The 25,638-nt window shown below is 52.2% G+C and overlaps 2 protein-coding genes across 2 annotated transcripts; one reads left to right on the top strand and one right to left on the bottom strand.

Annotated features, from left to right (window-relative positions):
* The first annotated feature begins 425 nt into the window (after positions 1 to 425).
* On the top strand, positions 426 to 21,524 carry WRAP73 (WD repeat containing, antisense to TP73). The gene is made up of 12 exons (XM_007980866.3): positions 426 to 603; positions 3,082 to 3,234; positions 4,049 to 4,165; positions 11,631 to 11,703; positions 13,883 to 13,986; positions 14,788 to 14,874; positions 15,524 to 15,658; positions 15,744 to 15,821; positions 17,369 to 17,474; positions 18,506 to 18,631; positions 19,161 to 19,352; positions 19,680 to 21,524. Exons 1-12 carry the CDS (start codon positions 535 to 537, stop codon positions 19,820 to 19,822), a joined length of 1,383 nt encoding a protein of 460 aa, XP_007979057.1. The 5' UTR covers positions 426 to 534; the 3' UTR covers positions 19,823 to 21,524.
* TPRG1L (tumor protein p63 regulated 1 like) lies at positions 20,678 to 25,608 on the bottom strand. Its single transcript, XM_007980867.2, has 5 exons — positions 25,307 to 25,608; positions 25,071 to 25,162; positions 24,697 to 24,873; positions 23,149 to 23,302; positions 20,678 to 22,377 (listed from the first exon to the last, which is right to left on the bottom strand). The coding sequence occupies exons 1-5, from the start codon at positions 25,505 to 25,507 to the stop codon at positions 22,183 to 22,185; spliced, it is 819 nt and encodes a 272-aa protein (XP_007979058.1). The 5' UTR covers positions 25,508 to 25,608; the 3' UTR covers positions 20,678 to 22,182.
* Positions 25,609 to 25,638: the final 30 nt, after the last annotated feature.

Here is a 25,638-nt window from a genome sequence, read left to right on the forward strand (position 1 = left end):
AGATATATTTGTATGCAAACATATATTTACATGTAAACATACATTTACATATAAATATAAATATATATGCATGTGTAGACACACGCAGACACACAGGTCGCCCAATTAAATTTGAATTTCAGATTAGCGAGTAATTTTTCCGTATTAGCATGTTCCGTGCAATATTTAGGAACATACCTATAACTAGAAAGCGATTTGCTGTTAATCTGAAATTCAAATTTTACTATGCTTTCTACATTTTTATCCGCAGCCCTAGCTGGAGAGGACCCCAAGGCCTCCCGGCCTTGAGGTAAGGTTCTCTGGTCAGAAATCCCGGGTCGGAAGAAACGTGGGCGTTTCCCTTACAGCCCTGCGCTACAAGAACTACAAGCCCCACAATGCTGTGCGGCCCCCTGCAGCGCTGATAGGCTGCAGCTCACTTCCACTTTCTGACTTCCGGCCTCGGAGGCCGGCGGAGGCGGTTGCGGACTCCAGCGCGTCCAGGGGTCCCGCGGGTTTTCGGGCGCAGGGTGGCGCCCGCGGCAGGCGGCGGCCATGAACTTCTCCGAGGTGTTCAAGCTCTCCAGCTTGCTCTGCAAGTTCTCCCCGGACGGCAAGTACCTGGTGAGCGGCGGGGACCTGGGCCGCGGGCAGGACATCCTCGGTGCCAGCGTCCCCGGCGGGCAGGGCCGGGGGCGGCCGCGTGGCCCAGGGGTGGAGGCAGCTCGGGGATCCTGCAGGTGCGGTGCCCGGACAGGTGCAGGGCCCGGGCAGGTACCCGGGGCAGGTGCAGGGCCTGAGCAAGTGTCCCAGACAGGTGGGGGACCCAGGAAGATACCCTAGGCAGGTGGGGGGTCTGGGGAGGTGCCCTTGGAAAGGTGGTTATCTGCAGTGCCGACTGCACACAGGTGAGGGTATAGGAGATGTCGGCTCTTTGTTGTTATTTTGTCACAAAAGGCAAATTGATCATTCTGTTGCCTGTAAACTGGTAAGTGGTGTGGCTACTTTGTCGTCTCTACTTCTCCTCTAATTCTCTTCTCCTCTACCACATGCCGAATAAATGATTTAAATACTAGTATTCTATCCCCAGGTAGGGAAACAGTTGTCCTCATGGCTGGGATTTGAGGTCTTTGTTCCATGGGTGGCAGAAAGGTGCTTAAATCACAGAGCTATAACTTTTAAGCTTCAAAACATACAGTCTATGTACCTGGATGCCTAGTAGTGTATATCCTCAGAAGAGGGGGATAACCCAGATGCCGAGTACATATGTCCTCAGAAGGGGGATAATTGGCATTGGAAAGCCACTAAGAAAAAACATGCCTCCTAAAAAGTGGGCTTCATTTTCTTTATCCACCTCCTCTGCTAACTGACTGATTCGTCAGGATGCTTTTTGAGGTTTTGCCTCCCCTGACAGTCCTGTGCTCTGTCTAGCCTTTGAGAGTTTAACTCTCAAATTACGTTTTTACCACTTCATGGAGGTTTAATCCAAATCACATAAAATATCATCAGCTACAAAACAGAAAACCTCATCAGTTTAAAAGGCACCTCAGCCTTGGTATATTTTTCAACGTGCCCCCTCCCCAATTAAATTAGAGGTTTGTTTTTTGTTTTTACCATTTGTGAAAATTTCAGTGAATTATAAGGAGAAAGAGTACATTTGCTTGCCTAACTTGGGTGTTTTTTCCGGCTCCTATGCTCTGGTCAAAATACCCTGAAACACTTGGTAATAATCTATTACTGGAATCTTCTTGAAAGCCCTGAGGACTGGGGAGAGCAGGTCCATGCTTCTTGTTTTAGTATCTTGCAGTCGAGTTTATATGGTTCCTCAAGGTGTTGGTAAAAATATTCCATGTCATAAGGAATTCACTGGAACTGATCACAGTTTTCAAAGCTACAGTGTGAGAAAGTAAGGGCTGCGATAGCTGCTTGTTCCAATCTGCAATCACCCGCCCGTCTCTCTTCTTTCCGATGGAAAACTAATGTGGCTTTCTCTTTTGGTATCAGTTCATAAAACACAAACTAGTTTGACCTTGATAAGTAAAACTAACGAAGCAGTTAACATTTAAAAATCAGTTCTTGATCTTTAAACTGTAGTATAATATACAATCAGCAGGTGAGTACTCAGGTGTTATTTATACTTGAAATTGTTTGCTTAGATAGGGACATAATCAACAAATATGGACATGAAAAAACTATCTTTAAGAAAATAGTGCTAACACTTAAACATTTCCTGTTTTGTATTAGGAATAGGTTAACGGAGATAAATGAGCATTATATGAAGTGTCTTTACTTGTACAGAAGTGAAAGCCTGTCTTTTGACCTTCTGTGTTTTGGCTCTGAGTTCAGCACTGCATAAGAGGATTGAGGCGTTCCTTGCCATTTTCCTTGTGAACTGGGAAGCCTTGATTCTTATCCTTTATAAATTTGAGGAAATTGCCTAAAAGTGTTTATAAAACTAGGAGAGGATTTTGGTTATTAGTTCACAGAAGAGCTTTTTCTCAATGCTACTTCCCATGTAAGTTTAGTTTTTGACATACAGTTAAGAAGGGACTTAAAAATGTCTTCAAGCTTTAAGTGGCGAGTTAAAACATACTCTTGGCCGGACGCGGTGGCTCACGCCTGTAATCCCAGCACTTTGGGAGGCCGAGGCGGGCGGATCACGAGGTCAGGAGATCAAGACCATCCTGGCAAACATGGTGAAACCCCGTCTCTACTAAAAATACAAAAAAAAAAATTAGCCGGGCGTGGTGGCGGGCGCCTGTAGTCTCAGCTGCTCGGGAGGCTGAGGCAGGAGAATAGCGTGAACCTGGGCGGCGGCGGAGCTTGCAGTGAGTGGCGATCATGCCACTGCACTCCAGCCTGGGCTACAGAGTGAGACTCCGTCTCAAAAAAAAAAAACAAAACAAAACCTGGTTTGTATGTTTCAACATTACTCTTGTAGGAACTGATCTTTAGGGGCTGGGGATGTCACTGATGATCTAGACGTGAAACCTCTGGCAGGAGACAAGGCCACAGTCACTGAAGGCCGGGGCGGTAGCGTTCCGAAGGCCCCTCGCTTTTGGAGTGGAGAATTTCAGGTGCCTGCTTTCTTGTATTTTTTAGGCTTCCTGTGTCCAGTACCGGTTAGTGGTCCGGGATGTGAACACCCTTCAGATCCTTCAGCTGTACACGTGCCTAGACCAGATCCAGCACATTGAGTGGTCGGCCGACTCACTCTTCATCCTGTGCGCCATGTACAAGCGAGGGCTGGTGCAGGTGTGTGCTGCTGCGTCGCCTAGAATGTGGACACCTTCTGAGTGCCACTTGGAAGGAGGGGTTTTGTTCTGTGCCTTTCTAGTTTGGAAAAAAAAGTCAGTGCAGCTCAAAGCAAGTTTGCAGCACTTTGGGAGGCCGAGACAGGCAGATCACGAGGTCAGGAGATCGAGACCATCCTGGCTAACACGGTGAAACCCTGTCTCTACTAAAAAATACAAAAAACTAGCCGGGCAAGGTGGCGGGTGTCTGTAGTCCCAGCTACTCGGGAGGCTGAGGCAGGAGAATGGCAGGAACCCAGGAGGCGGAGCTTGCAGTGAGCTGAGATCCAGCCACTGCACTCCAGCCTGGGCCACAGAGCGAGACTCCGTCTCAAAAAAAAAAAAAAAAAAAAATTATAATGTTCTCTGAAGTTCAAGAACACTTAAACTAAGGAAACTAATGTAGTCTTAATTTCTAAGCAGTATAGTTGAGAAACAGGAGGTGTTGACAGACAGCAGTCTAGCCACTCGGAGATGGTGTGTTTCAGGGAGTCCTAAGAAGTCATGTTTTCTTATGTGTCCAGAGCTTAACTAAATGAGGTCTTAGGAATGACAATGTGAATAAACTGTTTTAAAACGACAATGAAATGAAATCACCAAGAAGCGTGGCTTACTTTTACAGTGGAACCCAGTACCAGCCCTTCATCATGAAAGGCTGTAAGACACCCTGTGTGATTGGGTCTCCGCTGGTTTTAAGCCAGCTGTCTGTCGGCAAGGCCTTGCTGTCGAGTGCTGATGAGTTCGCACTTGTGTGTTTCTTTCTTCTCTCAATCCAGGTCTGGTCTTTAGAGCAGCCCGAATGGCACTGCAAAATAGACGAGGGCTCGGCCGGGCTGGTGGCCTCGTGCTGGAGCCCGGACGGACGCCACATTCTCAACACCACGGAATTCCATGTAAGTGTCAGCCTCAAGGCACCTCACTGGCCGTGTGATCCTGTCCTCTGCTCCCAAAACAGCTGGGGAGTGTGCGAGGGGATGTCTGGAGTGTGCTAGTCTCTGCTCATCCCCAGGGGATGCATTCTAAGACCACCAGGGGATTCAGATCATACCAAACCCTGTATTTCCTATGTTTTTTCCTCTACAGCATACCTGTGGTATATTTAATTTATAAATTAGATACAGTTAGAGATTAGCAGCAATAATCATATAGAACAAGGATGACAATATACTGTTTATAATTGCATGGATGGAAGATTTGGTCTTACTGAAGATCTTAGCGACAACCTCAGCATAGGATTGTTTTTTTCTTTCCTTGTTGCGTCAAGAACTTTCAGCTTCTCATTTAAAGGAAGCACTTTGGGGCTTTTCTTTGGCATATCCAGATGGCCAGCACCACTGCCCATGCTTTAGGCTGTTACTGAGTCAGATAAGGGTGTCGTGAACACAGGCACTGTCTGCTGCCCTGGGTCTGATGACCAAGGTGGCTCCTGAGTGGCTGATAGATTGGGGGGGTGGAGGGGGGCCAGGAGCGTATATAGTGGTGTGTATATTTTAGGTCAGAACATTATAAGCCATTAAGTATTATTGTCTGATCTTTTGTCCAGTTTTAAAGAAAAAATTTTTAAAATCTTAATTTAGACTTTTTAGGATTTTGGCAGTCCCTATTCAGCGATAGAAAATGCCCTGTGATATGAGCCGGCTCACACTTTTCCTTCAGGAGCCTGGTCTTGGGGGCGGCTCGGGGCGTCGGCAGCTGCTGATTCACCTGCTGTAGGTACCTCACACCAGCCTCCGTGCTGAGCTCAGCGTGGAGGCGAATGTTGATATCCGAGAGTAAATCAGAGGGATCTGGGATAGGAAACTGCATTTAAGTTAAAATTAGGCATATGTCAAGTGTTTAGATACCAGGTCTTTGGTGCCTGCAGTGTCTTTTTAAGATACAAAAAAATGCACGAATCTCTTTAATAATGTGCTTTTCTGATGGGGTTAGATCCCAGTGTTTGGGCCCAAGTCCACTGAGTGCTCATCGCCGTCTGGGCTGCTGGCTGCACCTCGGCAACCCTCCGTCCTGCTGCGCCGCGCACACCGCGCGGAAACCCGCCCTTTCTGCTGTGCGGCGCACGCCGCTCGGAAACCCGCCGTCCCAATGTGCTGCGCACACCGCGTAGCTGATGGCACGTGGGCGGATTTCTCCCAGCGTGAGGCTGCAGACGCCCTGTAGGGTTTCATTCGACTTTTTTCAAGCTGGCATCGGCTGGGATAAAGTTTTATCTGGCCATGGTGTTGCTGAATCAACTGCTTCAGATGGCTGGATGGGTTTACATCTTTTTCAGTTTAAATTTTAAAAAACATTCTAAATCTGATGTCTGCTATTATGGGCTGTCAGAGAATAAGACAGGAACCAAAGGCCCACCAGCGTCTCCGCACTATGTATTGACATTGGAAGACACTTTCAGCCCGAGTGTTTCAGAGGATGATTTGAGCTTTTCATGCAGCTGAGTCTAACAGTCTTCAGGCCTGTAATGCTTTGGGCCCAAATCTGTCCTCCAGAAGGCTCACGGCATGGGCTCAGCCTTGTTGTATTCTCTTATTAAATGGCCCAGAAGGAAAACTACCATCTATGGAGTTTAGAAACCTTAAAAGATGTATGAAAACCTGCTTTTGTTGAGCCTCCCATGTCACACACACCAATATTGAAAACACCTTTGCTACAGGCAAACTGATTTTTCGTAGAGTACATTTAGATGACATTGTTCCACCTAAGAGTAAGGTCATGACCACATTGCTGGTGGCCTCAGAGGAAACGTTAAGACCAGGTGGTGGACGAGGACTGGTAACCTCATCGCACGGGGCAGCTTGATCAAGATATCAAAATGTGTCTCCAACTTTGCATGCAAACTTAAATGACTGCAAGTGAGGAAACAAAACCGGAATTCCAGACGTGTCTGCTGGCCAGGAAGTGAGCCTGCAGGCACCATCCATCAGTCTCACTCACAAGAGTGAGGACCAGGCCCGTTCTCTGAGGCTTAGCGGGGCCACTGGGTCCCCTTCCGAAGGCACCACCCCATGTCCGGAGATTAGCGGGGTCACTGGGTCCCCTTCCGAAGGCACCACCCCATGTCCGGAGATTAGCGGGGCCACTGGGTCCCCTTCTGAAGGCACCACCCCATGTCCGGAGATTAGCGGGGCCACTGGGTCCCCTTCCGAAGGCACCACCCCATGTCCGGAGATTAGCGGGGCCACTGGGTCCCCTTCCGAAGGCACCACCCCATGTCCGGAGATTAGCGGGGCCACTGGGTCCCCTTCTGAAGGCACCACCCCATGTCCGGAGATTAGCGGGGTCACTGGGTCCCCTTCTGAAGGCACCACCCCACATGAGGGTGCTGTAGAGCATGAGAGACATCCCTGCCTCTTGCACTTTAACGTGAAAAGGCAAGCTTGCACCCTTTACACAAGGTTCAGTGAGTCATCAAAAGCAGCTCACCCCTAGGCCTGCAGTGGAACACCGCCATGCTTTCAGAGCCCTGCTCTCCCTCATAGCAATGCCCTCCCCACCCGAGGGCACCTTTGTCCTGCATCTTGTGTGAGTCACATCCTCACTGTTCTTGAGTCTCACTGTATAGATGTGTCTAAACACCACATTGCTTGGTGTGCAGTGTAAAGCTGATTTATAGGGGCTCGTACTTTGCAGTCTCTGCTGTTGCTTATTCACGTCACTGTTTTTAGACTCCTCCGTGTTGACAGGCATCGCTGGGCCTTCCCTTCCTTGTGAGGAACGCCATTCAGTCCTTCCCTGCTGGATGTGTGCGTCTCCACGGACTGTGTGGCTGTGAATGTGTTGTCCACGTCTCCTGGGTACATATCCAGAGAGCCCCTCTAGGAGAGCCTTGCTTGGCTGTAGCAGATGGAGAGGTTTCATTTGCCAAAGCTTTTGTGGCAGGATTACAATGATTCCATCCAGGCGACTAAATGATACTGCCGTTTGGATTTAGTTTGCATTTCCCTAATTATTGGTGAGGTTGAGTGCTTTCCTATCTTGTTTCATTACACACATGCTCACACACATGCTCACGTGCTCACACACGCGCTCACACATGAGCTCACACATGCGCTCACACATGCTCTCACATGTGTGCTCACACACTCACGTGCTCATACATGCGCTCACACACACGTGCTCACTCACACGTGCACTCACACGCGCTCACTCTCACATGTGTGCTGACACGCTCACACGTGCTCATGATCACACATGCACTCACACGCACCCTCACGTGCTCTCACACATGTGCTCACATACTCGCACTCACACATGCACTCACACACACACATGCTCCATTTAAATGAAGCAGGTTCACATGGAGTTTATGGTGGGGCACAGTGTGGGGTCTGAATCCATTTCTACCTTTTCCCGGCAGCATTTTTTTTTTTTTTTGAGATGGAGTTTCATTCTTGTACCACAGGCTGGAGTTCAGTGGTGCGATCCAGGCTCACTGCAACCTCCGCCTCCCAGGTTCAAGCAATTTTCCTGTCTCAGCCTCCCAAGTAGCTGGGATTACAGGTGTGTGCCACCATGCCTGGCTAATTTTATACTTTTAGTAGAGATAGGGTTTCTCATGTTGGTCAGGCTGGTCTCAAACTCTCGACCTCAGTTGATCTGCCCACCTTGGCCTCCCAACGTGCTGGGATTACAGGTGGGAGCCACCGCGCCTGGCTCCCAGCAGCATTTATTTAGAAGACTATCTTCACCAGCTATAGCAGGAACTCAATTCCGTTATACCTGCAGGATCATTTCTGGTTTTCCATTCCGGTCCACTGTTGGTCCATATATGTGCCAACGCCACACTGTCTACATTATTGAGGTTCTGTAGTATGTTTGAATATCTGCTAGGACAGATTTCTCTTTATTGTTCTTGTAGTCCGTCAGGTTTAAAAAAAAATTTTTTTTTGTAGAGTTGGGGGTCTCCCTTTGTTTCCCAGGCTGGTCTTGAACAACTAAACTCAAGCAATCCTTCCTTCCCAGCCTCCTGTATAGCTGGGATTACAGGTGCACAACAGTACACCCAGCTCTGCCAGATTTTTAAATGTATTTTTGAGACTTTGTTGTTAGCTGCATACAAACTTTTAACTGTTTGTAAACCGATTTCCTAGTGAAGCAGTTTTCATGCTTTCACAGTGGCCCAAGCCTTTTGTTGTAAAGTATTCCTCTTTCTGTCTCATGGTTCTTTTTGTTTCAGAGTCTGATTTTTCCAGTACGAATGCGGCAGTGCCACCTTTCTCTGGGTTAGGATTTTCATGAAATGTCTTTTTCTATCCTATTACTTTCTACATTTCTACATCCTTAAACTCGAGTGTGTTGTAAATAGCCTATAGTCAGCTTTAAAAATACATCCAGACTGAAAACTTTTTCTTATATCTGAATAAAGGCAATTAAAACAATTTATAAGCAATAAAATTCACCCACTTTAAGAGGATAGTTGAGTGAGTCACTTTGCACATTGTTGCCACCACGATCAGGACTGAGGCTGTTCACTCCATGGTGCGGGGCTGCTCGTGCCCCTTGTGCTCAGTCCGTCTCCCACCTGTGCCCGGCAGTGGGTACCTGCTGCAGGGTGAGCAGCACTGCCTCCTTGGAATCCCATCTGCACAGAGCCGTGGTGCATGGAGCTGTGCATCTGCTTCCTTTCCCCTGGCGCCTGGCTGGTTTTGAGTGTGCTGGGTCGTGGCGTGGATCGGTGGCACGTTCCTCCATCTTGAGAGTGCTGGGTTGTGGCATGGATCAGTGGCCTGTTCTTCCCATCTTGAGTGTGCTGGGTCGTGGCCTGGATCCGTGGCCCATTTCTCTCACCCCGAGCATGCTGAGTTGTGGTGTGGATCCGTGGCCCGTTCCCCTCACCCCGAGCATGCTGAGTTGTGGTGTGGATCCGTGGCCCGTTCCTCTCACCCCGAGCATGCTGAGTTGTGGTGTGGATCTGTGGCCCGTTCCCCTCACCCCGAGCATGCTGAGTTGTGGTGTGGATCCGTGGCCCGTTCCTCTCACCCCGAGCATGCTGAGTTGTGGTGTGGATCCGTGGCCCGTTCCTCTCACCCCGAGCATGCTGAGTTGTGGTGTGGATCCGTGGCCCGTTCCTCTCACCCCGAGCATGCTGAGTTGTGGTGTGGATCCGTGGCCCGTTCCCTCCGTCTTCAGCACACTGGGTCGTAGCATGGATCAGCAGCCCATTTCTTCCCTCCTGAGCGCACTGGGTCGTGGTGTGGATCCCTGGTTCTCTCTTCCTGCTGCTGGGCGCTGTGGAGCCCATCCCATGAGTCTCTGCTGGCTTCTCCAGTGCTCAGGGGAAGGTAACAGTGCTGATGAAGGTGTATATTTAACCACCTTTTTTTCTCACTGGGTTTTTAAAAGTTGCAAACAGTTATCTTTGAAAGTTTTTTTGTTTGTTTTTGTGGGAGATGAAGGTAAAAATGAGGCTTAAAGTGCTCCGTGCGTTTCCTAAGATGTGCCTGAGTGGGCAGCCTTGGCCAGGCTCACCCCACGGGGATGCAGGGCCATGAGTGGGAGATGTGCTTTTCTCCTGTGACTCTGCAGTGGGCTCTGGAGGTGGGTCTCTGCCCTGGGTGGCACAAGGACGCTCCTGATGCCCAGAGGCTCGGGCGCTCCACCCTGCCCTGCTGATGCTGAGCGGCTTGGGCAGGGTTTCAGCCTCAGACAGGCTGGTGGGAAGTAGCACACTTCCTCGCTCAGGCCCCAGCACCCTCCTTGGCCTCAGCTTGCGGAGCTGTTAGAGGAGCAAGTGCTCTGTCCAGCTGGAGTTCCGAGGCGCCGGTCCCCAGAAGGGCCAGTGTGTTTTGGGTTCAGCATCAGCACTGGAGCCCTGCCGTGCTGCCACGGTGACCCCTGGAGCTCGTGGATCCACTACCTGTGTGTTCAGGAATTTTCTCCTGAACGCCGTGTATGTTGTTTGGAGACACAGTTACAGACATCGGATTTTCTTTTCTCTTGTAAGAAGAGATGATGCGTAGACATTTAAATTAATTCATTTGTTAATATCCTATACTGAAAACCTGGCAGCGTTTGGAGGAGTGACATTGTGGACACGCGATGCTACACGCTGCGTGTGGCTCCAGTTACTGCTGGAGGCGGTCCCCACCCCGGGCCTCATCCTCACCGAGGGCCCCTGCCTGACACACACGGAGCTGGTGGTCAGCACCCCACCCCGCACGGAGCCGCGCAGCCCTGTGTCCCCCCACCCCCTCGCACATGGAGCTGGCGGTCAGCACCCCACCCTGCACGGAGCCACGCAGCCCTGTGTCCCCGCCCCCCGCACACGGAGCTGGCGGTCAGCACCCCACCCCGCACGGAGCCGCGCAGCCCTGTGTCCCCCTACCCCCTCGCACACGGAGCTGGCGGTCAGCACCCCATCCCGCACGGAGCCGCGCAGCCCTGTGTCCCCCCACCCCCTCGCACACGGAGCTGGCGGTCAGCACCCCACCCTGCACGGAGCTGCGCAGCCCTGTGTCCCTGCACCTTGTGTCCCCACACCTTGTGTCCCCACACCTTGTGTCTCCACACCTGGGCCACATTTCAGTTAACTACCAGATTCATCAGTGGGCCGGCTATGTGGGAAGCATGATGACTCCCTGGTGGGCTCCACAGCGTCTCAGTGGGAAATGCAGGTGGAGGGAGCGGCAGCCCTGTAAGTCCCGCGGCACTGCCACGGGGAGGGCCGGACCACCTACTGCGGTGCCTCTCCCCCAGCAGGTACGGCCTCATTGGCCTGGTTAGGAAATCATCTTTTGGCCTCACCGTGCCAGTCTAGTCGGCTCTCAGCTCCCTGAGTCAGGGAAAGGGGTGGAAAGGTGGATAGTCCAGCAGTGCATGTTCTAGAACCCTCTGCAGATGCAGCCGGGCCAGCAAGCATGTGCAGGAGGTGGGCGGCCACCTTCTTGGGTGTTGAGTGACTGCTCCTGCCTCAGGGCTGCAGATGCAGGGTCACAGCCCCCTGGTGAGCCCCGGAGCAGGCAGCATCCAATTTCCACATCCTCTGTCTTCCCATAAAGGAGACCTAACGTGGTAGTTTCTAGATCAAGATTTTTCTCTAAGTAACTCAGGGTTATTTTAACCTGCAACCTGTGGTCACTTTGAAAAAGCTAATGAAAATGCACTTTGATTTAACTTTGTGTCACTCAATATGGGTATAAAACAACAACAACAGAAAACCAAGAGCACTAAAGTTACCTTAACCACAGTAAAATATGCATTTGAATATTCCGGTAGGAGGGTAGGAATCCCCCAGGTCCTGACAGATCCACTCCAGCAGTCAGGCCTGTACTTGGGGATGCTTGGGCAGGTTGAGGATTGAGACAGTCTCTAATGATGCTAAAGAAGTGTTTCCTTTCTCTTTCCCTTTTCCCCCAACAGCTGCGGATAACCGTCTGGTCCTTGTGCACAAAATCCGTATCTTACATCAAATACCCAAAAGCTTGTCTGCAGGGTGAGTCGATCGGAGCTACGCAAAAGCCATTTCTTTGCAGCTGTTTGATTTTTTGTCACGGGAAGTTTCAAGTAGGCAGAATTAGCTTAAACAGCATATCAACGCATAGCCCGTCTGTTTGTCTCTATACCCACCCCACCGACAGCATATCAACGCATAGCCCGTCTGTTTTTCTCTCTCTACCCACCGCACCGACAGCATATCAACGCATAGCCCGTCTGTTTGTCTCTATACCCACCGCACCGACAGCATATCAACGCATAGCCCGTCTGTTTCTCTCTCTACCCACCGCACCGACAGCATATCAACGCATAGCCCGTCTGTTTCTCTCTCTACCCACCGCACCGACAGCATATCAACGCATAGCCCGTCTATTTGTCTCTCTACCCACCGCACCGACAGCATATCAACGCATAGCCCGTCTGTTTGTCTCTCTACCCACCGCACCGACAGCATATCAACGCATAGCCCATCTGTTTGTCTCTATACCCACCGCACCGACAGCATATCAACGCATAGCCCGTCTGTCTCTCTACCCACCCCACCGACAGCATATCAACGCATAGCCCATCTGTTTCTCCCTATATCCACCCACCCCTTGGGCTCTTTTGAAGTAGGTCTTAGGTCTCCTCATGCTTCATCTGTAAATATTTCCATGCGTGTCTCAGAAAGGCAAGAGTCCCCTTTTAAAACATGACCACAGGGACTCAAGAGAGTGTGGCTTAAGACGTGGAAGAACAGTGGCGTTGATGCCGGTCTCCTTGACCTTGGTGGCAGAGCTGGGCGTTCAGACCCCTTCCAGCCGATGCCTGTCGAGAGGCCCACCTCAGACATTCAGTTCTGAGCTTTCTCTCTTCTGTGGACTAAATATGATCTCTGCGAAGGCAGGAGGTCTTGCCGTCATCTCTGGGCATCCCGGAGGGATATGTGACCAGTGTCCCTTCCTTGTGGAAGTCTGTGAGCCATCTGGAAGAAAGGGGGCCAGCTGAGGGTGGCCCACCACCAGCGCGTCTAACTGGACAGTGCAGAGCTAGTGGGAGGCGCCACTCCTGAGTCCTGAACAACACACGGTGTCTTTCACGGGATGAAATGCTACATGGTTGAAATGATGCTTTCATTCTTCTCTGTTGCTGCCAGCGGTTTGGAAATTGCATTTGAATGAAATGCAATCACACTCTTGTTTTTCGTTTTTATAGTTGGAATATTAGCGTCCCTCCAGATGAGACACACATTTCTTGAGTGGACACCATATTAGCACCCCTCCAGATGAGACACACACATTTCTTGAGTGGACACCACGGTTTTGTCATTTGAGGTATTCTCTTCACTCATGAATGATGAATTCTGGCCTGGGCTTTTTAAGCTAATACAGAACTGGCAAATAGAGTCTAACATTTTCAACTAGTTTCTTCCACATTTTCGTCTTATGATTATTTTTTTGAGACAGGGTCTTGCTCTGTCACCCAGGGTGGAGTGCAGTGACGCAATCACAGCTCAGTGCCGCCTTGACCTCCTGGGCTTAAGTGATCCTCTCACCTCAGCCTCCTGAGTAGCTGGGACTACAGGCACACACCACCACACCCGGCTGATACTTTGTAGAGACGGGGTTTCGCCAAGTTGTCCAGGCTCCTTTCAAACTCCTGGGCTCAAGCGATCCACCTGCTTCAGCCTCCCAAAGTGCTGGGATTATAGGCGTGAGCCACCATGCCTGGCCACACATTTTCATCTTTAGTTTACTTCTGCCAAATAATTAAATTCAAAGGTAAAATAAACATGACAGGAAACAGCCACCTTTTGCCTAGCTGGAGGTACCCCTGGGTGTCCTGCAGCTTAGCCATGGGGGAATTCGAAGGCCTTGTGTTTCTCAGTCACATTTGTGATTAATCAGAGGTCACATCACTTGGTATTTTTCACAGAGCCTTGCAAAGCAGTTCCTGTGTGTGTACAACCCTCCCCCAGCACGCACTGTGTTGTGAGGGGTGAAGCCACAGTGCCTTGGGGTTTCTCCTCTGCGCTAGAATGTTCTCGCCTGTCTGAGGAGCAGTGCTCGGCGTTGTGCCATTTCCCTTCTTTTCACTTCTGCTTTCTCTTCCTCCTCCTTCCTTCTGAATTACTACTGTGGTTTCTCTTCCTTGATTTTGTGGCCGCTTGATTTCAATGCATTTTCTTCTTCCCGCAGGAATCACCTTCACGAGGGACGGCCGCTACATGGCGCTGGCAGAACGGCGCGACTGCAAAGATTACGTGAGCATCTTCGTCTGCAGTGACTGGCAGCTCCTGCGGGTAAGGCGTCCCCCAGACTGGAATGAAGTTGTCCTGGTTGACTGTGGAGGGACTGAGTGAAGTAGATTCTTTTCCAGATTCCAGGGGATGTTTGGTAGGATATGGAGCAAGGTGGTGGTGTATTAACAAAGGGCAGGTGCACTGTGAATCGCTGCCAGCGGCACCCGGTTGTGTGTTCAGGAGACTTGGTGAAAAGGACACATGCCCGGGTGTTTTTAAAGTGAAGACGCTGTCACATTTGAGCCCTTTTCCTCGTCCTGTGTGATGGTGTTTGCGCATGTGGGTGTCACGTCGGGAGTGGGGAGGACATGGAAGTCCACCTTGGCTGAGGGCTGGCGCTAGGCAGGGCGCTCTGCCAGGTGCCCAGGTGCCCCCACAGCAGACATGTGAACACGATTCCAGCACAGTCCATCGTTAAGGTACAGCAAGCTCTGGAATGCTGTCGGAGCACAGAACCCAGGACCCAGGCAGTGCTCTGGAAGGGACTTGTCTGAGCTGGGTCTAAAGGAGTGAGCCTGGCCAGGCAAGGAAAGGTGAGCGGGGAGAATGCACGCGAGTGCAGGTGCGGGGAGACCAAGCCGCCATCGTGGGCTGGCCAGGCACCGATGCTGGCACCTGTGGGGGGTGCAGCCCTAGCAGCAGCTCCACAGGGATTTCCTGCATTTCCAGGATAGAGATGTTGAGATTTTGTCCGTTTCTATATAAGAAAATTAAGTGCATTAAGAACATAAGTTATAAATGCAATTATTTCTTTACGAAAATATTTTCCAAATTTAATGTTGCCCCCACTTCCTTTGGAAGCATTTTGATACGGACACCCAGGATCTCACAGGGATCGAGTGGGCTCCAAACGGCTGTGTGCTGGCAGTGTGGGACACCTGCTTGGAGGTATGAAGATGGCCAGGTGACGTGTTTGCTTTTGAGAGCTTTTCCCAGAATTTCATGCTTTCTGACTGCTGCAATATAGTTAGCTTTATCTTATTTCAGATAACAAGTTGAGCTTTGTTTTAAAAGACAGGGTTTTGCTCTGTCACCCAGGCGGGAGTGCAGTGGTGTGATCACAGCCCACTGCAGCCTTGACCTCCTGGGCTCAAGTGATCCTCCCACCTCAGCCTCCCCAGTAGCTGGGACCACAAGCGTGCACCACCATGCCCGGCTAATTTTTGTATTCTTTGTAGAGATGGGGTTTCACCATGTTGCCCAGACTGCTCTTGAACTTCTGTGTTCAAGTGATCTGCCAGCTTCAGCCTCCCGAAGTGCTGGGATTACAGGCGTGAGCCACGGTGCCCAGCCAAGTTGAACTTTTATCAGCGAGCCATTAGGTTGACCTCCCAATTTCCCCTTTTTCTCATGCTCTCACTGCCTCTGCAGTGACTGTCTCAGTTCTAGCTGGCAGTTCCAGCTTTTCCGCGGCCATGCGGACAGTCCTGCCAGCTTTGTGCTGTCTGCACCAGCGTCACTCTGCAGCACCCACCTCTGTGGCGTGTTCCCGGCGAATGGGACGTATTAATCATTAACGGAAATGTCTCGTCTGCAGTACAAGATTCTGCTGTACTCACTGGACGGCCGGTTGTTGTCCGCGTACAGCGCTTACGAGTGGTCCCTGGGCATCAAGTCTGTGGCCTGGAGCCCCAGCAGTCAGTTCCTGGCGGTTGGGAGCTACGATGGAAAGGTGGGAACCAGTGCAGGGCACTCAGGAAGTCCGACTGCCCAGCCGGCCGGGCCCTGCCTCACCTGTGCGTGGCTTCTTTCCTCAGGTGCGCATCCTTAATCACGTGACTTGGAAAATGATCACGGAGTTTGGGCATCCTGCAACCATTAATAATCCCAAGATAGTAAGTCTGGAACACGTGTTTCTGCCGGAGCAGGCTGCTGGGGAGGGCGGTGGGAAACCGCTCCTTTGCTTTTGCTTTCTTGATTGTGGTTTATTACTTAAACCAGGCACTTCCATCACCGTAAACTTGCTACTGTGACATTTCACATGTCTGGCCCTGCCCTGGCCTTTGTTCTTCCTCCTCCACACTGTCCAGAGGGTCTGAAGTGGGTCTTGCCCTGGCCTGTCCTCTGCCACTGCCACCCCAGCCCGGGTGTCTCCTTCGTGGTCTGTCTGGATGCAGATCCCTGTGCTGTACAGAGTGGTCGGGGTCTCCTGCCCCCAAACACTGAGCATCTGCTGTCATGCCAGGCACTGTGCTCTGGGCCGCAGCCAGAGGAGAACAGACACCTGCACCTGCAGAGTGCGGCTGGAGAGACAGGGAAGGGGCTGGAGAGCTGGGTGTTTCCATGGGGTGGCAGGGAGTGGCCACCAGCGAGGGATCAGGCACAGATGCTGAACCAATGTTCAGGGGTTCGGGGAGGGAGCGTTCCAGGCCAAGGGAATAGGAAGTGCAAGGGCCCCGAGGAGTGGGCCACTCATCCACGTGTGCAGTGGGCACTTGCCGCGCCTCTGTGTGCGGTGGGCACTGCCCTGGAAGACAGTTGGGGGCCAGAGACAAATGCTGCCCTCCTGGTGTTGACCTGCAACCGGCAGAGCTGAGTGAAAGGCGGCTTGGATTTGATGAAGAGGCCAGTGAGTGGCTGGGGCTGGGCGTTCCAGACCAACCACAGATGGGGATGCATCCCAGAGGGTGTTTAAGTGCAGACCAGGAGGAGGAGCTGAGGAGCCGCGCAGTGTCTGGGCAGAAAGGGTGTCTCAGGCAGAGGGGCCTCCTGACGTGGCCAGTGGTTTGTGTGGCTGGAGGCCAGGGCATCTGGACAGATGAGCCAGAGCAGAGCTGGCCGAACAGGTCCTGAAGGTTTGCCTGCGATTCTGGCATTCTCCAAATCCCTTCGCCACATAGCAGCAGAGCGCGCCAAGCTTGAAAGGCACGAACCAGGCCAGGTGACTCCCTTACCTGGGGCTCTTCAGGGGCGCGGGGGCTGCCCGCTTTCCACTGAGCCTGGGCCGCTGTCCTTTGCTTGCCAGGCTCTGGGGCACAGATGCCCCCACCTCAGGTCTGTGTCTGCTGCTCCTGGGGCCTCCGCTGTCTTGGCGCAAGTGTTCTGTGTATCCCCTTATCACGGGGAGAAGGCCAAGCCCGTTCCCTTGCTGGATGATGGTGGCTGCAGTGGCCTCCCGTCTATAATCACAGGGCACACATTTGCTGCCTGTGTCTCGTAAGGGTGGGCTCCCCAGCAAGACACGAGCGAGGGTGGCTGGGTGATCTCAGCTCTCGGGACTGCGGGATTCGTATTTCCGTCTCTTTCTCCCAGTGGCAGCAGGACCAGGCGTCATGGCAGGTGCACGCCTGTTGACCATGTGCTGTCACAGGCATTTGCCACATCTATCCTCGTCTTCCGGGTACCTGTCCTGAGCTGGGCGTGGCCACCTTGTGTCTTTCAGGTGGTGTATAAGGAGGCCGAGAAGAGCCCGCAACTGGGGCTGGGCTGCCTCTCCTTCCCGCCCCCCGGGGCCGGGGCTGGCCCTCTCCTAAGCTCGGAGAGTAAATGTAAGTAGCACATGTGATGACATTTGTTTTCCTTTTTAATGCAAGATTCCTCATTGTCCAGATAAACTTCGGATGTTCCTTATGTTTAAAAAAAAATTTTTTTTCCTTTCCGTGCTTCCGGCCAGCGTGCCCCTCAGCCTGTTGGCTGGAGGTTGACTGAGGTCTGAATTGCGTAGTGGGCCATGAATGCGCAGCTTCTGTTACTGAATATGAGCCCTGGAGACCAGGATCTGACAGCGGGAGCTCCGAGGGGGATGTTTTTCAAAGAAACACTTTTCTGTGGGTGGTGCTCAGAGCAGGTCTGGAGGCCGGCGGTGCTCCCGAGCGGTGTCTCCAGCTTGAGGCCCGGTTCTGATGCAGCCTCTTGACTCCGGGCATTTCCTATGTATCTGTTTCCGCATCACTGAAATGGGCACAGAAAAAGCACTCACCTCACAGGGGCACGAGGGCATGTGAAGGTTGCAGGTAGAGGAAACGGTGCCCCGAGGGCTGATGGACCCAGCCCGGGGCTCGGGGTGTGCTCAGGACAGGGGTCAGGACAGGTGCAGCCTGGCACGCAGGAGGCGCTCCCCAGGAGCCCAGGGGCGTCCTTGTTCCATAGCCCCTGCCTCTGCTGTGGCGATGGTTTTCCCACAGCCGGAAAGTCTAAGGGTACTGACGCTGAGGTGGAAGGGATTGGGAACTCAGATGCTGGTAGTTGACAGAAAAGTGCCGAGGAGTTGGAGCTGCTGACATTGCAGCTGGGACCTGTCCATGCTCCTCTCCAGTCAGCCCCCGGCACGTGGGGTCCACCCCCCACCTAGTCGGGCCTGGCAGGTGATGGTGCCACTCTTATCCGGGGCACTTGCAGGCAGGCCCCTTGCTGCAGCTGCCAGGCTCTGCTCAGCTCTTCCTGCCCTCGGGCTGCACTTTCCTCCCCTTTGAACAGAGGAGCTGGGTTCGTGATGCCTGATGCAGGCACAGCAGCCTCTCAGCCGCGTGCGTACTTCCTGAAAGGGTGATGATGGCGTGTTCTTCTGTTGGTGTTCTAGATGAGATCGCCTCTGTCCCAGTCTCCTTACAGACACTGAAACCTGTTACCGACAGAGCAAACCCGAAAATCGGCATAGGAATGCTGGCATTTAGTCCTGACAGCTACTTCCTGGCGACAAGGAATGGTCAGTTGTGCTGACGCGGGTGCTGTCTCACCCCTTACTGTGTCCTGTGGCCCCAGGTGTAGAAGCAACTGGACACAGCACCTCCTTCCAAGTTTCTGCAGTAGCCGAGGTGCTGGGCCTGCTGTCCTGTGGCAGCTGCAGGCCCACACATGAGCCAGGAGGCCTCCGCCTCGCTCACTTGCTCCGCTCTGCTGAGTAGAAAGCAGGGCTGGGCACACTGCAGCCCGTCTTTTGTTAGAGGTTTCTCCATTTGTAAAGGGCTGAAAAAACAAAACAACAACAACAAAAAAACAAAGAAACCCATTTGGGCCCTTTACAGCCCGTGATGGCCATCCTGGCCCTAGCCAGGAGCCCTGCAGGGCCCAACTGAACCCAGACTGCAGGGTGGAGCCGCCCCACCCCACCCCACCGGTTCTTCCCCTCCCCTCCTGTGGTGTCAACAGCAGAGCAGAGGGGCAGGGCCTGAGGGCAGGGTGACACAGAGGAGTCAGGCAGGGATGACACCGGTGCCTTGTCCTTCCTTCCTCAGACAACATCCCCAATGCCGTCTGGGTCTGGGACATTCAGAAGCTGAGGCTGTTCGCGGTGCTCGAGCAGCTGTCCCCAGTGCGCACGTTTCAGTGGGACCCACAGCAGCCGCGGCTGGCCATCTGCACGGGAGGCAGCAGGCTCTACCTGTGGTCCCCAGCGGGCTGCATGTCGGTGCAGGTGCCTGGGGAAGGTGAGCACATCCCCAAGGCCATGGACGTGGCAGGCTTGCTCTGTGCAGTCTGGCGTCACACGGGCGGAACTGTTGAAGCCCAGTTGCTGTCTCCAGCCCTCAGAGTCTGCATAAACCTCAAGGCTGGCACACAGGGGACCTGCTGCCCTCAGCTTTATGGGCTAGAAGCAGCCTCTCCCTGACTTGAGGCAGCTCTGGGGCTCCACCCTGGCTCTGCCTATGTGGGTCACTCCAGGCACTGTGCTGGCCTGCAGGACAACGGGGTGCCCATCCCCCAGAATCTGGGCCTCTCCTGCTCTAATCCTCTGGCCACCTCTCTCTCTCTAGGCGACTTTGCAGTGCTTTCTCTGTGCTGGCATTTAAGCGGAGACTCGATGGCCCTCCTCAGCAAGGATCACGTCTGCCTCTGCTTCCTGGAGACGGAGGCATCGGTCAGCACAGCCTGCAGACAGCTGGGCGGCCACACGTAGCAGTGGTGCAGTAACGTGTGTGCAGAAACAGGGGCTGCTCTGCATGTTTCCAGTGTGGGAAAAAACACAGAGCTTCACCAGGAAGTTCTCCACCTGTGATGGTCTGGATTCAGTGATTGATTCTATTTTTCTAAAGCAAAGCATTTTTGTAAGTATGTATGGTATAAAACTGTAGTTATTATTTGAGGTAAATACTTGCTGATTCATACAACTGCTTCTTTTCTTGAAACATTTAGGTCACAGGCAGGTTTTCTAGGTTCGAGTTTCTGGTCAGTCTTAGGGAAGATGGACAGCCCTACAGTAACTGAGCCCTGGGCCACTGAGCTCCCGCCAGACACCCGGCCTGCTCTGGGTTTTCTATTTGGATGTGTTAGGACAAGGGGGGATCTCTGTGGGGCACATCCAGCCTCCCCACAGTGGGTTTGCTTTGAAGTGTGGGAAGGGAGCCTTGGCACCTGAGCGCAGCGCCACCCGCAGGTCCAGTCCCCTCAGGACAGAGCTGCAGGTCTCTGATCCACTGAGTCAGTTCCTCAGGAAGTCTCACGTCTACTCTGGTTTGAGAACCAGGGTGTGTGGGTCTCCACCCTGGCTATTTGCAGAAGTGCCTAGAACTACCCAGAACCATTCCATCAGTCTCTCCAGCTGATGCTCGGCAGGCAGCCGGGCTTGCCTGGCACCACAGGTGGGGGGCTCAGAGTTGCAAACCTAGGTTGTTGCGTACCGTCATCTCTTTCTGCAGAGACCCATACTCAGCACTGCTATGAGGCAGTCCTCGTGGCACAGGCAGAGCAGGCCCACAGGCCCACAGAGCCGGCAGAGATGGGGCAGGCTTTCAAAGAGGGAAGAGACACTCACTTGGTTGTTGCACCTACTTTAATACCAACTTCAGAAAAGGAAAAACATCCGTCCACTTCTAAATGTCTTTATGAACACAGAGGCTGGAGTCCCCAGCCAGCTTCCGAGGCAGCCCTGCACATCCCGCAGGTGGCCACACTCAACCCACACCACACCGTTCGCTTAAAGCTACAAGTCTAGAGACGAAGAGCTGGCAAGCCAGCACGTGAAACTTATCAACAGTGCTTCCAGCCACATGAGCAAGCTGTGTAGATACGGGGAGGTGCGTGGGTCCCTGTGGGGAAATCCTCCAGGCACATCAAAGCCCAGGCATGTTTAGTGCGAGACTTGGACAAAGCCCCGAGTCTATGCTGGAGCTGTTGAGGAATCAAGGCAGGCATCAGCTGCTTCATAAGGATCTGAGAGACGGAGTCTTGCTCTGTTGCCCGGGCTGGAATGCAGTCAGTGGCGCCATCTCAGCTCACTGCAACCTCCGCCCTCCTGGGCTCAAGCAATCCTTCTGGCTCAGCCTCCTGAGTAGCTGGGACCACAGACGCGCCACCACGCCCGGCTGTTTTTTGTATATTTGGTAGAGACGGGGTTTCACCGTGTTGCCCAGGCTGCTCTGCAACTTCTAAGCTAGAGCGATCTGCCTGCCTCAGTCTCCCAAAATGCTGGGATTACAGGCGTGAGCCACTGTGCTGGCCTGACACGGTTCCTTGTTTTAAAGTGCATTATTCAAAAAGCAAACTACCCAATTCCCTTTTAAATATGAACACAATCCAAACTCAGAATCCAGAGCTGTAAAGCCTGTGTGCAAAGAACCGTCAAGGTGACTTTCTCAAATTAATAAATTGTCTGAAAATGATTTTCTGTAAAGCTTTCTGGGTCTGGGAAACAGACCTGAAGTATTAACACAACTTGGGTTAATCGTGGAAAAAGTGTGACTTCAGGTCACCCATTTCCAAAAGAGCAGCGGGTCACCAAGGGGCCCACAGGTACAGACCGGTCTTAGTCAACCGGTCTGCTGGCTGCTTTCAGATGAGCTGAAGTACAAATGGAACATTTTAAAATACAAAACTGGACACTAAGTGTAAACATACTTGCAACTGCCGGCACTCGAGGTACCAGGTGCCTCCGTTTTCAGCAGCTTATGCGAGCGCTGAGGGGCGTGCTGTGGGTCCCGCGTGCTGGGCCAGCGGGGGTGGGAAAAACCGCAAGAAGCCAAGTAGATACTTGAGGAAAACACCAGAAGTGCAGTTACAGAGGATGAAATACCAGCAGCACAGAGACAGCGACAGTCTTTTGGCTTCTGTCTGTAGCCTGTATTAGCAGAGTCCAATATCCAATTAAATAGATAGAATTCACTTTACTATTCTAATTGTGCTGAGGTCCCTAAAAGTAAAAGACCCCCATGCTTCCAGCCGGCAGCAGGGCAGCATGAAGACTGCCAAGCCTCCCAGTCCCCCAGCCCCCACATCCCTTGGCCTTCTCGGGAGGGGGAGGAGCTCCCAGAATGCAGCCAGCTAAAAGCCTATTTTGCCCCTGGTCATGGAGTAGCCTAGTTTAGCCTCGTTGTTAATGAAGGACATGAGTCCCACGTAGGTCTCGATGAGCAGGGGACGCTCCAGGATCAGCACGCCATTCGCCTGTCCTGGCAAAGGGCTTTCTTTTTGGGCTTTTTTGACAGCTTGAATTAACAGAGCCTTGAAGCTTTCCAACTTTAAAGAGAGAAAAAATGGAGCTTTAACTGGCAGGCAAGATAAGAGCATCTATTACTTGAAAAAATTAGCATTCTGAGACACTTAAATCCCTCCAAATGCCACCGATCTCTTCGTCCCTTCACTTGAAAGGGCTGCCTCTGCCACATCCTGGCAGTCCCTCAACTCTCATCCCCATGGAGCTCTCTAGGTGTGTGGAAATCTCACCACCCTGCTCTTCTGTAGCCAATGGCAGCTGGCACCTGCAGAACCCTTCCTGTATACAGGGGCTGAGTGGCTTTGCCCTCACCCAACCTACCAGGTCAGTAAATAGGCCGAGGCACAGAGCTGGGGAAGTGCAGGACCCCCGCCAGGCTCTGGGCTCTGCTCTAACCCCAGCCCCGAGGCCTCCTCTCCTGGTGTGCATCTGCACTGGTCATCTGGCACGGCTGGGTCTGCTGCCGCCCTCTGAAGCCCAGTGGGGGCCCTTCTCCACCCAGATCACCATCAGGAGGTCACATAACGGAGCTAGGCTGACCAGCAGCCACTGGCCGCACAGGGCTACTTTAACATAAATTAACCAGAATTTCTGAAAATGTAGGGAATAAACTCTAAAATGAGAGTTTCCTCTCTGACTGTTCCTAGCCTCGTCTCAAGTGCCCAGCAGCTCCGCGTGGCCGCCGGACAGTGCAGACCTGAGTGTCTCCGTGGCTGGGGAGGGTGTTTCTGTCACTGTGGGGGGAGGTGTCAGTCACTGTGGGGGGTGTGGCTATTACATGCCTGTCTTCTTACCTGGCACAGAGATGCTGTCTTCTCATCTGCGCCAGCCATCGGGTGTTCTGTGAAAGTGGCATAGGGCACGTTGGTAGACCAGGGATTCCATCTGTTTATGAAGGAAGGACGACTTTGCTTGTCCCACTGAATTCGAATCCCAAAACCTTCTCGCCTGAAAAGTCAGAAGAAATAGCCAGACTTAGCATGGCAGGCCACAGTGCTCCCACGGACAATCTGACAATCTCATCAGGAGAGTATGACAGCAAAAAGCACTTTCACGTTTACAGAAAAGACCTATGACATATCACAATGGAAAATGGCTAGTGGTTTTTAATAGTAACTTCAATCTCAACAATTGCTTTAAATACTGTACTTATAAATATGACAAATTAAATATATTTTGGTTATTAAATGTATCATTTTAGTAATCTTTACATGATTAAAAACTAATAAACAGGAATACTGGCTGGGCACACTGGCTGATGTCTATAATCCCAGCACTTTGGGAGGCCAAGATGGCAGATCTCTTGAGCCCAGGAGTTTGAGACCAGCCGGGGCAACCTAGCAAAACTCCATCTCTACAAAAATTACAAAAATTAGCTGGGCTTGGTGGCAGGCACCTGTAGTCCTAGCTACTTGGGAGGCAGAGGTGGGAGGATCACTTAAGCCTAGAAGGTGGAGGATACAGTGAGCCAAGACTATACCACTGGTGCTTGGGTGACAGAGTGGGACTCTGTCTCAAAAAAAAAAAAAAAAAAAAAAAGGGAATAATGATAGATAGGCTATTCAAATGAGTGAAAAGCAAGTGTAACCTTCCTTTTCCTTATGTCATATTAAATGTTCCTTAAAATAAAATTTTAAATAAAATTTTAACCAACATTTAATAAAAATAACATTTTATTTTTAAATATAAATTTATTTTTATTTATTTTTAAAATAAAAATGTTAACCAAAAGCTAAAATTTTTATTTTAGCTTCCTGAATTCCCCACCCAAATCTCTCCATCAAAAATCTAAGTTCTACAGCTTAACTGACTGTAGTAATGTCTAGGTTCCTCACATTTCAGAAAATTATCCTACAGCGAAAAGATCAACTCCTTAAAGTTGGTCATTAAATATTTCCAAATTTGTCTAACTTTTAATGGTATCTATAAATTAAAATGGGACCCTCCTTTTCTCTTTAAAAAATTAGCCAGAGCAAGACTTGATGTGTCATGCATCTGTCCCTGGCTGGAGAAAAAATGCAGAGTTTGGCCTTTACGTGAAGAACATCCAAGTTCCTTTTTATCACATTGGGCTCTACTTCAGTGCATCTTGAACTCATGTAAATCTTTTTACTACAAGCCTAATAGCTGCCTTCTGTGCCAGATTTCCTTTTAATACACTCAATTGCCCAGAAGTCGCTTCTTTTTAAGGAACTTCCCATTGATATTTGGAGCTGGGGCCTTTATGCTTATAGATAATAGCAGAGAAGATACACCACTTGGGGGGCTGATTTAAAAGGGCTGAATTGTAAGGTCCACTCTGGCACTTACGTCCAGGGATACCGGACTCTGAACAGACTTACTTGTTGAGCGATTTCGGGGGAAACTGGAATTCTCCGTAGGAAATGGTATCTACTGCGTTGAGCGCTATCCGGACCACCTGCTGGCACTGGAGACTGATGAAGTCGTATTTACAGATAAGCAGTGACTGCTCCGTGACCAGCACCAGCCGCTCCTTCTCATTGTTCCAGTGATCCACCCTGCAAGCAGAGGAAGGGCCTCAGTCCACACTAGACGCGACTGTCTCGACTTAGGCAAAGCCAGCCCGCCTGGAAGGGCAGCAGGGGCGGCGCGGGGCGCCTGAGCGTGGCACGAGCACCCCGGGAGGTCCTCGCAAGGTGCTGCGCGGCGGCTCGGGGCGACTCCCCCCAGAGAGGAGCGCGCAGCCCCGGCTTACTCGGTCAGCAGCCACACTCCCTGGATCTCGCCGTCCTCCACGGGCCGCACCACCACGCGGATCTCCTCCACGGCCTGCTCGATGCTGCCGGGCTGGGCGGGAGGGCGGGGCGGGGGCAAAGATCACAGGTCACAGGTCGCTCCCTGCGGGACCGCCTGGCGCCCGCCTCCGCCACCACCCGCCACCATCCCGCCCCGCGCCCTCGGCCCCGGCCCCGGCCCCGGCCCCCGCCTCACCCGGAACACGAAGTACTCCTTGACGCGGGCGCGGCGCGTGGGGTCGTGGATGCTGAGAGGCCAGAGTGTCTGGCGCAGCGGCGTCCCCGTCCCCGGCCGCCCCCCGCCCGGGCCGCCGCCTGTCCCCACCTCCTCGCCGGCCGCCAGCACCGCCGTGGGGCTAGTGCTGGTAGAGTCCACCGAGTCCCGCAGCTGCAGCATCGCCGCGCCTCTTACCGACCCCAACCCTGACGCCGACGCGGCCGCTGTCGCCGCAGCCACCGCCACTGCCACAGCCCGGCCGCGCCCCGGCCCCGCCCCGCGGACCTTTGCGATTGGCTCCGCCTTGCCGG

Source organism: Chlorocebus sabaeus, chromosome 20 (genome assembly GCF_047675955.1).
Source record: "Chlorocebus sabaeus isolate Y175 chromosome 20, mChlSab1.0.hap1, whole genome shotgun sequence".
Classification (NCBI taxonomy): Eukaryota; Metazoa; Chordata; class Mammalia; order Primates; family Cercopithecidae; genus Chlorocebus; species Chlorocebus sabaeus.

What these genes read in the sequence shown, in the direction of transcription:
- WRAP73 (XM_007980866.3), top strand. Translation starts at nt 535, where the DNA reads ATGAACTTCTCCGAGGTGTTCAAGCTCTCCAGCTTGCTCTGCAAGTTC. An exon ending in CCCCGGACGGCAAGTACCTG is followed by an intron (nt 604 to 3,081) that starts GTGAGCGGCGGG and finishes TGTATTTTTTAG; the next exon opens with GCTTCCTGTGTCCAGTACCG. An exon ending in ACAAGCGAGGGCTGGTGCAG is followed by an intron (nt 3,235 to 4,048) that starts GTGTGTGCTGCT and finishes CTCTCAATCCAG; the next exon opens with GTCTGGTCTTTAGAGCAGCC.
- TPRG1L (XM_007980867.2), bottom strand. Translation starts at nt 25,507, where the DNA reads ATGCTGCAGCTGCGGGACTCGGTGGACTCTACCAGCACTAGCCCCACG. An exon ending in GGAGTGTGGCTGCTGACCGA is followed by an intron (nt 24,874 to 25,070) that starts GTAAGCCGGGGC and finishes CTCTGCTTGCAG; the next exon opens with GGTGGATCACTGGAACAATG. An exon ending in CCCCCGAAATCGCTCAACAA is followed by an intron (nt 23,303 to 24,696) that starts GTAAGTCTGTTC and finishes CTGACTTTTCAG; the next exon opens with GCGAGAAGGTTTTGGGATTC.